Source organism: Procambarus clarkii, chromosome 10 (assembly GCF_040958095.1).
Source record: "Procambarus clarkii isolate CNS0578487 chromosome 10, FALCON_Pclarkii_2.0, whole genome shotgun sequence".
NCBI lineage: Eukaryota > Metazoa > Arthropoda > Malacostraca > Decapoda > Cambaridae > Procambarus > Procambarus clarkii.
In genome coordinates, this window is record NC_091159.1 from 41,699,535 (window position 1) to 41,715,172 (window position 15,638).

General features: G+C 44.8%; 1 protein-coding gene across 1 annotated transcript in view; it reads right to left on the reverse strand.

The window, feature by feature from the left end:
• Positions 1 to 15,638, reverse strand: part of LOC123775196 (FAD synthase) — a 47,136-nt gene continuing 31,498 nt past the window's right edge. Inside the window, exons 9-12 of the mRNA XM_045770176.2 lie at positions 9,477 to 9,650; positions 8,052 to 8,173; positions 6,830 to 6,971; positions 1 to 622 (exon numbers count right to left, since the gene is read on the reverse strand). Coding sequence (XP_045626132.2) covers positions 475 to 622; positions 6,830 to 6,971; positions 8,052 to 8,173; positions 9,477 to 9,650 — 586 coding nt within the window. The 3' untranslated portion in view covers positions 1 to 474. The remainder of the gene's footprint in view (positions 623 to 6,829; positions 6,972 to 8,051; positions 8,174 to 9,476; positions 9,651 to 15,638) is intronic.

Genomic DNA, 15,638 nt, shown 5'->3' on the forward strand with positions numbered 1-15,638 from the left:
TATATATATATATATATATATATATATATTTCTACATTCAGTATTAATATATTTATAGCTTTGTACCAAAATACATAATTTATTCCAGGTATTATCAATACAGTATGTATATATGCTAATGAACACCTGTTACTGTAAATTACTGAGGTATACTTTTTTGTGAATTATATACCTAAATACATTTGCATTTAGTGCATAAAATGATAAAGTATGTGAATTGAACATACCGGTAATTAAAAAAAATGTACTGAATAAAATATTGTACCTGATGATGAAATTAAGCAACTGTCATTCATGTGGTTGGCTACTGACATGAGCAGAGTGGAAAATTATTTGACTAATGACAATCTGATAACATTTAACTCAATTTCATGATTTAAAACATACTTAGTCCATTTAATTGTACAGTAAAATATATTTGAAATTTATTCCTACCCCCACACCCCTGTAAACAAAATACACTGTTAGGCATTGTCAATGTTTGCTTGAAATTCGTCCTTTGCGTTCCATGTGATGGTCTTTGAGTAGGTATGCAGGGAGGTATGTAACTTGGCCAATGCGGTCTCTTGTCTCAAGGAACGGGTTTGGCAGAGTGTTATCTTGACTGCCTAAGGAAGTGTATCTGTAAAAAAATACAACAATATTTTTGTTAATACAGTGGAACCTCAGTATTCAAACTTAATTGGTTCCTGAAGGCAGGAAGAATGCCGAAAAGTTCGAATACCGAACAACTTTTTCCCATAAGGAATAATGTAAATTGGATTAATCCATTCCAAACTACAAAAATATATTAATGCAATAATTAAATTAAATAAATTCAAACACAGTACACACTTCCTTAACTTAAGAGAGTTGATGGCATATGTGGAAGGTGGTGAGGCAGAGGATGAGAGATGTTATTCTTTGGCAGTGAAGTATTTTTCATGTGTATTCTTTACATGTATTCTTTGTGTAGAAAACAGAAGTATAATAAAGAAAAGTAATAACTTTGTGTAGAATAAAGAGATGTGTATTCTTTGGTCCTCGACTGCAGCCCGGTCAAGGACCAAGCCACAGGGATGATCTTGATAACAAGTTAGGTGAGAAGTTGGTGGAGGCCAAAACCGTCAGTAATTTCAAAGCATTATATGACAGAGTGCTGGGAAGACGGGACACCACGAGCATATCTCTCGTCCTGTAACTACACTTGGGTGATTACAGGGATGCTAAGCCCTGAAATCATCGCAAAGTCATTGCAAGGTAAGTCCCCTACCATTATACCTTCTGGTAGTTGTGCTTCTTGGGGTCTTTATCTTTTCTGTCTTTTTTTTTCCCCCCTCATTAAACATGCTGGATGCTTTTCTTACAGGAAACTTGTGTAAGGATGATTGTTTTTGCCTGTGTTTTAAAATGTTTAAAGTGAGACATAGCATTGTCATTCAACAGGTTTATAACAGTTTGTCACAGCTTTGTCAGGGTGACAGTTTTCAAGTAAACTTTGCACATGCCCTCCATTTTGCACACATTTCTTTTATTAGAAAACTAGATTTTGGCATACCAAACTCGGTAACAAGAACAGACACACGGGCACCACTTTCATATTTTAGCTATGAGGTCTTCATCTCCATTGTGGTTCTAATCATTTTTTTATTTGCTTGGCTCTTATCACTAACATTCTTAGGTGACTTGATGACTTATTTACACTAAGAATATCCAAAATATCCAGGAGAAAAGTGTAGTAGGTTGTACAATGAATAACAGCCAATATAAAACTGACACATCAAGGACGTGTGTTTACGTGTGAATTAGCAAACTGACAAATACCAAACATGAACATAGCGTCCAAATGCTGAAAGGTAAGAATTGTGAGTGGTCTCAATACTGAGGTTCTGCTTCGTATGGGTCAATAAGCCTTCTGTAGTTAACTTAGTTCTTATTGATATATAAATACACAAGGAGAGGTACTATTGCTTGGTCTATCTGTATCTTTTCCTACCTATCTCTATCCTTACCTATCTCTCTCACTACCTATCTTTTCATCCTCCCCTCTTCCCTCCCTTGCATCCCCCCCTCAAGAAATACTGAAACAAATGTACGAGTCTCAGATACTTTGCTTTTCCTTTCTCTTAGTTTATTCCTTTTTGCTTGTTAACAACTCCCAGTTAATTACATTCCGTATTTCACACTTAGACTCCATCAAATACCCCATGAAAATGGCCTGGGATTGTAGATAATTACAATTATTTCTTAAATCGTTTAACTTGGGTCTCTCTTGACTTAGTTATGCTCCTCCTGTACCCCAGACCATTCCCCCTGCAAGTTTGGGTGAGGCTACCCCAAAGCATCTGGTCTCCAACTTTGAACACATAGACAGACATTCTCTCTTATAGGTATAGATTCGTTCATTGATGCATTTGTAATGCTTGTTACTATAGTGACAAACACACAGTATGGAGTTTTAGATGTATATTAATATCGTTTATTTACAGTGGTTGCCGTTTGAATGGTGTCATGACAAGTTTGTAACGTATTGGAAATTGAAGGAGGAGGAAATGATTGAAACTCATAGGGTGAGGGAGGTAGAGAGGTGGAAGGGAGTAGTGAGGTAGAGTGGTCAGGGGAAATGGAAAGTATAAAACGAGAGGGAGAGAATGAGATTAAGGAGGAAAGTAGAAGAGTAGAAAGTAAGTGTGTTAGAATAGTAGAAAAATAGAAGGTTGTGCTACCATCCATTCAAGTTAATTATATATAAGACACGGAATGGAACTTGTCTGCACAACAAAATGATCTGATGTTAACACGTATCAATTGTAAGCATGTACAATTCATATAACCAAGAATCTTTAAGTCAAAATCTTAACCCAGTAAACTTCAGAGTGCTTTCTACTCTAGCTTTCCCTATACAAGATCTAGGGGTCACAATTAAAAGCAATTTAAAAAGTGAACTAATCAATTATATATCTGCCATTGTATATTCACTCATATGAGGTAATCTTGAGGTTATCTTCAGATGATTTTGGGGCTTAGTGTCTCCACGGGCCAGTTCTCGACCAGGCCTCCTTTTTGTTACACCCCCCCCCCCCCCCAGGAAGCAGACTGTAGCAGCTGTCTAACTCCCAGGTACCTATTTACAGCTAGGTAACAGGAGCATCAGGGTGAAAGAAATATTTTGCTCATTTGTCTCTGCCTCCACCAGGGATTGAACCCAGAACCCTCAGGACTACGAATCCGAAGCACTGTCCACCCAGCTGTCAGGTGCCCTGAGTATCATAATTCAACCATATCACCTGATATTCGAATATCAACATTAATACACAATTTGAGTCACCACACACACAAGAAATTGAGAGCACCTACAGCTGACTGTCTCTGAGAATCACACAACAACTAAGTTTAAAACACAATATATGACAACCTTATAGTTCCCTCACCAAAGTCTTTGAGATTAAATTTGTAGAGAGGAGGGGGGTGGTACAGTTTACAGAGTCCCCCACCCAGCCTGGGAAGGCCAGTCTGGATGCTGAAACCTCTCTCAACAAGCAATCTGACTATCGCTGTCCTTCTCAATCCTCAAATGTACAGTTCCATGGGTATATGTATGGGGGAACTGGGAGCTAAGTTCCACCAACCAGGAGATAGCCTCTGGCTATCTACCTACCCAACCTAGACAGTGGGTTGTTTGAAGGAAACAACACAGCCAGCAGTCAGCAATTAACAGCTTAGCAGATGCGAGGTCACCTCACACGACCTGACCTGTTACAACCTGTTAGAATTAACCTGTTAGAAGCAACCTGTTAGAATTAACACCTGAAAGGCCTGACTCTAGAATACTTATAGGGCCGACAACCTGATGCTACCAATATTTTGTGTGACTGAACTCTCATTTTATATAAAATATTAAATAAAACACATTTATGGTGTTACAAGTTGAGTCTTGAGGTGCAGATGGTGGTGAAGATGGGAATATCTGGAGAGAAGGTGATTTCTGGTAAGTCCGTTGTGCTGTTGTTGCTGGCTGTGTTATGACCTCAGTGATTTCACTGGGTCATAACTAATGTAGGATTATGCAAATTTCACCATCCACGTTCACGGTTTCAGCCTTTTAATATATATATATATATATATATATAATATATAATATATATAATATATATATAATTATTGCCCATGTAGTGAAATATTCAAGTAGCAGTGCAGTAGTAATAGAGTACTTATTTTACTTGACATTATATACAATCAATTTAATTTAATTTCATGATATAGGTTTATGTTTGTTAGTTGACTACCTACCTGTTAGAGATTTCGAGGATCAATGTCCCAGTAGCCCGGTCTCTGGCTAGGTTATGCATATACTGTACTGGCATTGTTTTTTTCTTTTGTTCAAGTTCTTTAAGGGGGATTGGGTTGAGCTGCTCTTGTTCAATGCAAGCCATATTCAATACTAGAAATAACTGGCTGGTACCTGGCATACAACTGGTGATTGTGGTAGCCTTATATTTTTGTTTACCAGACTGTTTTTAGGCCCAGATTGCATGTAAAATGGTTGATGGGAAAGCTGTCTGGCATCCGTTGCATGTCATTAGTATTTCATGAAATCCCTGGGAATATATTGCAGATGTTCTAGTGGTATGTGGGACTCCTATAAATGTGGAATTCTTGTGATAATAAAATAGTTGCTACATTAATTCTAATATAGCTTGCTACACATACAGTACATTTAATTCATTGATATACATGTATCAATGAATGTATCACTGGATGATTGAATGAATGTATAAATGTACATATCAATGAATCTATATAAAATGTAAATGTTCATTTGTTCAAAATCGCTAATCTTCGAAAGTTCTTCACCGATTGCTTTGAAATTTTGACACAACTTTCCATTTGAATACGCGCGTGTTTTTATATACCTGCTATATAGATGTCACACTTGTGACAGGTAAAAACATTTTTTTTTTTTTAACTTTTTTTTCATGTGAGTTTTCATGTGAGGGAAATCTCGGAAACCTCTTTACAGATTGCTGTGAAATTTTGACACAACATTGCATTCGAATACGCGCATGTTTTTATATACCTACTATATACATGCCACACCTGTAACAGGTAAAAAATGTTTTTTTTTTTTTTTTTTTTTTTTAAAACAGCACCATCTGTTGGACGTAAAAGCATCACACGCTATACAATTACTGTACTGTATGTTACAATTCCATTTCAAGGTTTCCGATTGCATTGATAAATTGAATTTTCATAGATTTCAATTTATTTTCATTTTGATTTAATTATTTTGTGTGACATTGCTTTGGAATTGAGCTGTGTTGTTTACCAGACTGTTCATTTCGTGAATATAGTTTATTTATTTTTTTTTTCATTTTTTTTAACTGTTCTTATTTTTCAGTGATGGGAACATCAGATCATTTGGGAATGCATCGAACAAGGGAGTGGGGAATGGTGGGGATGATGTAGGGATGGGATTGAGAGAGGGTGGGGAGGATGAGGGGGTAATGGTGGGGAGGACGAGGGGACTGGGAAGTGGGGAATGGTGGGGAGGACAAGGGGACAGGAGAGCGGGAGAACGAGGGGACGGGGAAGGGGGGGGGGGGAAATGGTGGAGAGGGACAGGGAAGGGGTGGGGACAAAGAGGGGGGGAATGATGGGGAGGACAAGGGGATGGGGGAGGATGAGGGAGTGCGGGAATGGTAGGGAGGATGAGGGGAAGGAAGAGGGGTGCTGTGGCTCAGCAACGCCCACACGTTTCTGAGCCACAGCAACACATGGCCGGGTACAGCTAGTGTATCAATAAGAACATAAGAACAAGGTAGATTGCAGAAGGCCTAGTGGCCCATAAAAAGCAGCTCCTATTTATATCCTTGTATGGGCAAATAGGCCATATAAGAATGAGTTGTGTCCAGCTGGGTGGATATAAATAGGCGCTGTCTGGTGTGGGCCAATAGGCATTTTGCAGTTGCCTCAGTTAATATGTTTGATAAATACATTCATTCATAGATTCCATTCATTCATTGATATATATGCATCAATGAATATGTATACTGAATGAAAGAATGAATGTATACATATCTGAACAGCATACTGAATGAAATAATAAATGTATACATATCTGAACAGTATACTGAATGAAAGAATGCCTTCATTATGTTCAATGATAATTGATTGACTCTGGTATACTCCATTACAACCATACAGAGTTCTGAAAACCCAACGAACATAATTAATATAAATATCATGTACTGTAATTATAATTAAATTTTATACCATGACAATTACCAAACTGACCTAGTAACATTTGTAATGATAACTGCATTTGCATAGCAAGCAATAATGAAATAATAGGATTTTCATGGGCCAAGGTAAACCCTACTACATCCATATAGAGCTTTTCTAGCCATATTAGTTTTTATTGTCAATATACGATAACAGCATTACCCCGTAAATATGTATGACAATAACCGCACTTTGAGAATTTTAGATTAAAAATTATCATGCATGACATGTTCAAAGATCATCAATCTGCTCTCAGTTGGCTAAAGATCAATGTACCTTCAGTTGTTGAAAGATCATCAATGTACACGTTACTCCTCCAGTAAATGATCTTGGAAATGTAATTTGATAGTTCACCTTTTTAATTGAATTCTTTGACTTTTTCAAGGTAAACTATCAAAGAAATGACTAGACACCTATGTATCTTCTGCCAAAATAACTGAAGTTAGAAGTATATTCTAGAACCATATTGCATGACGCTGTTAATTCCCAAGATAAAAATTGTAGTATAAACTATAGTCAAGTGTCAGTAAAATTCTCTTAATGACCTGCTTTGCAATGACCAACTTACCCTCTGTCATAGAGGTTGCAGTAGGGAAGATAAAGACCACGAATAAAATCCCAAACATTATTGTATTTCCAGTTGAGGATTGCACTGACACGCATCATTGGGGGCCAATCCTTATCAGTTGGTGAGAAGAACTCGAGAGTATCTGGAAACCAGTTAAAAAACAGCATTGAATGTAATGAAACACCAATTTATGGGTGAGCCCCAGTGGCTCCTTTGAAGCTATATGCAAAGAGTTAACACTGGGTTACATCAGCCATAGAGTTCTAGAAGCCTACTGAGAACCAGAGCCAGACCCGAGCCCCCCCTCACAGAGGTGCAGGGAGTGATGACATTTATTTTTGCCACCTCACCGGGAAAGACCACCAGAAAGTCAGCAAGTCGAAATAAACCAATGCTGGATTCAAAAGAAACTGAAGCCTCAAAACCAGATGAAAGAACTCTCCAAACCATGTAAACAAAGGATCAAATTCTCTCAGAAGTAGCATGAGCTTGTTCGCCCCACCTCCCCTATTCATTTCGTGGAAGGAGGAGGTAGCTCATTACCTGTTAGAACCTGAAGTCCCAGTTCTACAGCAGATGTAGACATCCACCTGATGACCTAGAAGGGAAGGAGAAGAATCTGGGAGCCACCAGGCTCACCCAGAAATTGGCATTTTGTTACATTCAACACTGATTTTCTGGGGAAGCCCCTTGTGGCATACAGAAGCACCAAGAGCAAAGGCCACAACACCAGAGGCAGTACAGCAACAGTAGAGGCAGTGGCAACCCCGTAACCTCTACATCAGCACTAGGACTGAGAACTCGGGTCCCGACAGATGGTGAGTTTCCTCTCCCTTCCCCCCAAAAGGGTTTTGTTGGTGGGGCAAACAAGCTTATGCTAGTTCTGAGAGAACTCAATCATTTGTTTACGCAGTTGGGGGGGGGGGAATTCTTTCAGCCAGTTTTGAGGCTTCGGTTTCCTTTGAATCCAACAGTAGTTTGTTTTCACTTGCTCACTTTCTGGTTGCCTTCCTCGGTGAAGGGGCAAAAATAAATGTCACTGCTCCTTGCTTTTCTGTGTGGGGGTTGGGCTCTCACTCTGGTTCCTGGTAGGCCTCTACAACTCTACGGCTGATGTAACCCAGTAGATGGTAACCCTCTGGAGGAGCCACAAAGGGCTCCTCCAGAAATTCTATGGAATATTTGTCACAGTTTTGCACGTTTCAATAGTGTATGACGTTACCCGAGTATGGGTCACCCTGTCGAGTGCCCATGATGACAGCTTTGATTTTCGGTCTTTTCTCCAGCAACTTGAACAATGCAACTTTCATTGGACCCGGAAGAATCTCACAATCCAAGTTATATCTGAAAAAACATTAAACATATAAAATACACAGAAAATGCTTAAAATAAGATCTAAAGCATATTTTAGAGAGTAATTAAATTATATATGACAATGGGGTCCTGATAAAAGGGTTGTTAAAAAGACTGAGTATACATTTGTAAATTATAAATCTATAATAATCAATGAAAAATTCACAATAAAAATGCTAGAGCATTTTCTATTTTCATATTCATTTTCCTGAAGCTGATTTTTGTCTTTGGTCCCTCCTTTTATTTATAATAACCTCTCTTTGAAGCACTGGCTACTTGTTACCCAAATATATTTGAAAGTGGTTAGCTAAATATTTCTTCATTAACACTTTCGCGCACCCCACCCGCCACCCCCTCAACTATGCGTAGTGGGTCCCAGCGTTTCACGGGAGCACGCGTTAATTCTGAAAAGTGTATACTCTCTTCAACTTTGTCACCTCAATTCTCGTCCTACGAGATTAAATTTGGTATTATTGTGTTCGCAATAGAATTCTCTACAGCACTAAATGCATATAAACTCCAAAAGCCCGGCTAATTACCCGCAGCAAACAGAGAAAGTGCGAACGAGTTACCCAGGAGTGTGCAAAAGCGATAAAATGTGTTCACTCTGGTCACCTCAATTTTCGTCCTAGGTCTTTCATTTTGGTATCAATGGGTTCGCCATAGAATTCTCTAGAGGAATATTACCATATAAAATAAAAAACCTGGTCACGCTCCACCTGCCGACGAGCTGAAGACGGGCCGCGAGTGAAAGCCCAGACGCCTTCCAGCTACACTTCCAATTCCTACCCACAAATGTTTAGTATTTTTACCGGTTGCTAATCTCAATTTTCGTGTTACAGCACTCATTTAGGTATGAAATTGTTCCCAATACAATGCTTTAGATGGATATGTGCATATAAGGGCCAATTGAAGAACAATATTACCAGTGCAATACGCAAAAGTGTGAACAAAAAAAAAATATACAAAATAATACAACTTTTTGTACTTACCACTTCAGTGTTGTGTGGTGAACATGACATGGGTTGAACATTTGTTCAATATATTATATATTATATATTGAACACCAGTCCCCAAAAAAATCAGATAAAAACCTGATTTTTGGCAATTATTTTAGTAGACGACGCAGCATTGCGTCGTTACCGAGATTACTGACAGTAAACTTATGACGCAATGCTGCGTCGTTACCGGACGAAAGTGTAACAGGAAAAGCAGACCTAATAGAAAAAATTTCAAATTATTCCACAGAGTGTGAAAAGAACCAGACATTAAATGAGTAGAGCAAATACCTAACCTGTTTATGGATTCCTGAACAAACTTTGTGACCTGAGGAAAAGCATTCTTCTCTGTAATGTACACAGCTTGGAGTTTGGTATTTGGAAAATTCCGCTGCATCATGGCATTGACTATGTGTAGTACTGCCAAACAGTCTTTACCTCCATTGTAACAAATACAAATTTCTTCAGCTCTGAAAAACAGTGAAATTATAATATGATGAGCTAATAGTGAAAAGATTTCCACTATTCTTGAATATAGAAGCTGGGTCATTGAAAACACAGTTGTTATCAATGACCCACCAATTGTAAAGCAAAGCTATATACAACAAAATAGTGAGACACATACAGAGATAGTATCAATGATCCAGTTATTGTGAAGCCAGACTAAATACAATAAACTAATGACCAACATACAAAGCATCCACCCAGAAGTCTCTCATGCTCGCGACAAACATATTGCCACATCCATATCGTCACATACTGTACTTATAAAGATGCGCAACTTCTTTGAATAACTAATAAAAACATTATGAAAATAGGCTAGTATAAAATAATACACTTTTATCTATCTATTAATGTGAAGGAAGACAATAACATATTTATAATTTAAAAACTCAGCTTTGAATGTAATGAAATGCCTCTTTCTGGAGGAGCCCTAGTGGCTTTCTGAAGCTAACTTGCCGAGATTGGTCCACATTAAAAGGTCACATCAGTCGCGAAGTTCAGTTTGGCCTACCAGAGCCAGAACCTGAGCCCCCCTCCACTCAAAAGAGGCACATGGAGTAGGTGACAATCCACCATCTTCCCAGAAAACACCACCAGAAATTTTGTGCAGCTTTACCTTTACAACTGGAAGGTTCACAGAAAATGAAGCCTCAAAAACTTTTAAACAACTCCATAAACAAGTTTCACTGAACAAGGATTTCCTTGAAAAGAGCTTGAAACTCATTAGTACCGATTACCTCCACCAGGTAGCCAGATCCAGGATTCCAGTCTGCTCCTCAACTGCTCCCCAAGTCAGTTCTGGACCTGATGAACAAACCCATGATGAACCAACAAACCTGTAAGGAAGGAGGATGTCAGAGAACCACCGGGACTCTTCCAGAAAGAGGCATTTCATTACATTCAATGCTGGTTTTCTGGAGGGAGGCTCCTGGTGGCTCCCTGAAGCTAACAAACCACAGAAAAAGGAAAAGAATTTACCAGGAAGAAGAGGCAGCAGGCACCTAAGACAAAGAAGAGAAACCAAGCCAGGCGACACAGCCCAAAGTCACACAAAACCAACTGGGCCCCAAGAACATTAACCAAATATTGGGCTACCAGCACCCTGTTAGAATGCCATAACCTCTAAGCCTGAATATATCCTTAGCCTAGGACATATTAGAGACGATGGCAGCCAAGCCAAATAGTGTATCTACATACATCATGGGCCCCGAGAGTAGACCTCAGGCAGCTAGATTTGATGACACTGTGGACAACCTGAGAAATGTGAGCTTTGGAATAGGGAACCAAAGAAACTGAATCAATCAACAATTCATCCACTGAGAACCAGCAGCATGCAGGTAGTGGCAAAGAGCCGCCACCAGACACAAAAAATGATGCACCTCCAACTATACCAACTAAACATCAATCGCTAAAGGAATCCTCTGGAAGTCTGCCAAGTCATTCATTGTCAGAAAATAAGGTGGCTGCAAACGAACAAACCGCCCAACACGGCCAAAAGAAGAAGAGCCTGAAGCTCCCCAACCCAACAGCTGAGGTGAGAGACAAGAAAACCACCTTAAGAAAAACATCACGAGTTGAAAGAGAAACCATAAACTGAGTCAAAGTAAGAAAAGCCAAAACACAGACAAGGGACCAAGATAGCTCAGGAGAAGTATGAGCAAGTAGGAGGTCGAAGACTGCATGAGATAACTTGTGGAACTGTGCAACACTAAATGCCAGCAACAGTAGTTTTGTCCTAGACGAATGATAAGAGGTGACAGAATTAGGCAAGAGATGCCGATCAAGAAATAACCAAGATAAAAAGAAGAGAACATGGTGAACTGAGGCAAAAGACAAGTGGCAAAAAACCAGCGTTGAATGTAATGAAACGCCATTTTCTGGGTGAGTCCCGGAGGCTCCCCGGAGCTATCCCAGGCTGATATGCTAATGTCAGACTTTGGCATCAGTCATGTGTATGGAGTTCTTAGGCCTACCGGGGACCACGGCCAGAACCGGGCCCCCTCAGAGAGGCAAGGGGAGCAATGGCCTATAGAAGCCCCCGTGTAGTTGGAAGCATTCTATGTCTGCCATCGACCGGAACAGGCACCCAGAAAGGTAAGCGCCCCAAAACAAACCCCTATTCTGGTTAAAATTGCTACCTAAAACCGAACTAGTGGATAGAACTCCCCAACCGAAAACAAGCAAACTAGTGTGACGTCACACACTGCCGCGCCGCTGTCTGCACAGCTCCCCCCTCCCCGGGAGGGGGAAGGGGGAGCCCCAGACCCCCCGCGCCGGCTACCCACACCTCAGTTCTTGAGGCTGGATGTCAAAAACGCGAAAAACCGCCGACCGGAGGGAGGGAGGGATGCCGGGGAGCCTCCGGGACTCACCCAGAAAATGGCGTTTCATTACATTCAACGCTGGTTTTCTGGGGGGAGCCCCGTCGGCTCCCCGGAGCTAACTACCCACAGACAGAAAAAGAGGGACTTACCCGGGAGGCGGTCGTCGCTCACCCCTCAACTCGAAGCCGAGACAACTGGCTGCAACCGCCGACCCAAAGCAACACAGGCCCGACGAGGCCCAGGGACATTCACAAGGTAACGCGCAGCCAGGACCCTGTTCGACCGCCAAAATCCCCGCGCCCGAATATCAGACCAAGACATATTCCCAAAGACGGCAGCAAGAGCCGCGAACTTACGAACGTCATGGGCACGGGGATAGACCGCAGGCTGGCTGGACCTAATAACCCTGCGGACGACCTGAGAGACCCGAACCCGCGAATAGGGAAGAAGGGAAACCGGATCAACCCACAGCGCGTCCCCGGACACAGAAGCTGTGGCGCGCAAATAATGGCGAAGCGCCGCAACCGGACACAAAACATGATGCACCCCCGGCCTGACCAACCAAGCATCAACCACCCATGGACCCCTCCGGAACGCAGCAGTCTCATTCTCCGCCAGAAAAGAAGGAGACGGCTGCAAACGAACAAAACTATCACCACGACCAAAAGAGCAGAAACCCCTGCGCCGGAGGAGAGCATGAAGCTCCCCTACCCGACCCCCAGAGGCCAAAGCCAACAAGAAAAGTGCCTTGGAAAAACAATCCTGGACCAAAGGGGCCACAACGAAACGAGGAGATGAAAGGAAAGCGAGCACTCTGTCCAAAGACCAGGACGGCTCAGGCGACGCATGAGCAGGCCGGAGGTGAAACAATGCACGAGACAGCTTGCGAAACGGCGCAGACGTAACACCGATACCGAAAGCAAGCTGAAGCGGCTCCGCCAGCGCCGCACGATACGAAGCGACAGTGTTAGGCATAAGATGACGGTCCTGAAACAACCACGAGAGGAAGGACAAGACCACCCGAACAGACAAGGAGCTAACACGACGAAGACGCAAAAAGAAACGGAAGGACCACCAGGAAACTTCATACTGCCGCCGAGAAGAAGCCCTCAGGTGGGACACCAACAAGGAGGCCACCTGATCACCAGAGATGATGATAGACTCGAGTCAAAAAAAACCATACGCGAAGACTCGAGGAGAAGATCGAACCAGCTACGTGACGTACCGGCCCGATCTGCTGGAAGAGGCGGAGCCGCGGGAAAACCCTCGGGTTCGGACACCGAGCAACCAGCGCCTGAAACCAAGGCTGGGCCGGCCACCAAGGGGCCAGAAGGACAACTCTCCCCCGGTAAGTCTCTAAGCGAGTCAGGACCTGGAGCAACAGCCGAACCGGGGGAAAGAGGTACAGGAACCCCCACCTCGACCAGTCTAGCCGAAAGGCATCGACCCCGACGGCCTCGCAATCGGGGAAGGGCGCCGCATAAACGGGAAGACGCCGCGACCACGCCGACGCGAAGAGGTCCACTTCGGGGCGCCCGAACGTCTGGCAAAGCCAACGGAAGGACTCGTCGTCGACTGTCCACTCCGTGGAGAGGGGAACGAAGCGAGACAGGGCGTCGGCCAAGACGTTGGAAACGCCCCGTACGTGAACCGCCAGGAGAGCCAAACCCCGAGAACTCAGCAGACGAGTCACCCGAAGCGACCAACCCCAAAGAGACAAGGACCGCATCGAACCCCCGCGGTTCAGGCAATGAACCACCGGAGAGCAGTCCGAATGGAGCCGAATCGTCGATCCGCGGGCCACCCGAATCCTCCCCAGAGCAAACCACACCGCCGCGAACTCCCGCACCGTACTGTGAGCTCGACGGAAGGACGGATCCCAACGCCCCTGGCCGGCCTGGTGAGCACTGGTCACAAAACCCCAGCCGAGAGACGACGCATCCGTGTACACATTGAGCGAGGGCTCGGGTAGGCGCCAAGGCACCGAACCCCGAAAAACCCGAAGAGGAAGCCGGTGACGCAGCAACCGACGCAAGTCCCCCGGGGGTCGAACTCTGCGATCGCGAGAGAGGCGGAAGGGGGAACCCCGAAGGAACCAGAACAGCCGTCGAAGCCAAACCCGACCCGGCGGGTAGACCACCATCGCGAAGTTCAGGCTCCCGCACAGCCCCTCGAGCAACCGCCGGGTGACCCGAGGGCCCTCCAGAAACAGACGAAGGCGGGACCGCAGCCGCAGGAGAGACTCCGGAGGGAGAGACAAGGAGGCGGTTCGAGAGTCCCACACGAGACCCAGCCAAGTCCGAACCTGAGAGGGAACCAGACGGGACTTCCTCCAGTTCACCAAGAACCCGAACCCGGCGAGCTGGGAAAGAACCAAATCCCTGGCTAGCAAGCAAGCTGACTGGCTGGGAGCCGAAACCAGCCAGTCGTCGAGGTAGGCCAACACCCGAACACCTAAGAGACGCAAACGAGCCACCACAACCCGGGTAAGGCGTGTGAACACGCGAGGTGCCAGGTTCAACCCGAACGGGAGACAACGAAAGCGGTAACTCAGACGCCCCACTACAAAACCGAGCCAGTCCCTGAACCACGGATGAATCGGGACATGCCAATAAGCGTCCCGGAGGTCCAGGGACACCATCCAAGCTCCCGGCTCCAAGAGGAGCCGAACCTGAGACAGCGTAGTCATCCGAAAGGAGGGGCAATGAACCCAGGGGTTCAGACGGGACAAGTCCAGAATGAACCGCAGGTCCGCGCAGTCCCGTTTCGGAACCGGAAACAGACGGGAAACCCATCTGAGGGACGACGTCGTTTCGACGACGCCCAAGCGTACCCACTCCAAGACGACTCGACAGAGCGCAGGGGAAGAAGCCTGCCCTGCCAGCCCCGACCCCCCAAAGGGGGGAGGGGCCACCCAACGCCACCGCAGGCCGCGAGACACGACCCGAAAGGCCCACGAATCATGGGATCAGGCGCGGGCGAACAGCGCAAGCCGCCCCCCCATCGCCCCGTCAAGGGGGCAAACCGCGAAAGGGCCGGCGACCCTTACGAGACCCAGAACCCCGCACAGCGCGAACACCGCGCCGACCAGACGAGGGAGGGTCCGCAGGAGGAGCCAACCCCAAACCTGACACCAGAGGCCTACCACGACGAGAGGAACCCCGAGCCCTGGCACGACCTTTCCGGGAAGACCCACCCCGGGACCCCCGGAAAACCAACAAGTCCGACATCGGACGACAAGCCGCCGACGCAGCCTGAATAAACTGCGCCATGGCCGACTCCCCAAACAGGAGAGGACAAAAAGGTGAAGAACGCCTAAGAGCCAGAGCCCAAGCAGATTCCACGGAGGAACCCAGCACCGCCTGCCGACACGCGAGACGGGAAGCATAGAACAGGGAAACCGCATCCCGCAAAATCGGCGTGAACAGCTTCAACAAGGCAGCTGACGAACGCGCAGCCGAGGACAAGGTGCCGGACCCCGGGACGGACCCAAGCATCCCCACATCCTCCACGAGCCAATCCGAAGACAGCTCCAGGAGGGAAAAGAACCGCAAGGCCGAACACAAAAGGCCCCGGGCGCGCAAGTCCTCCGCCACGAGCGCCGCCGAAAGGGAGGGAACCTGCACATGG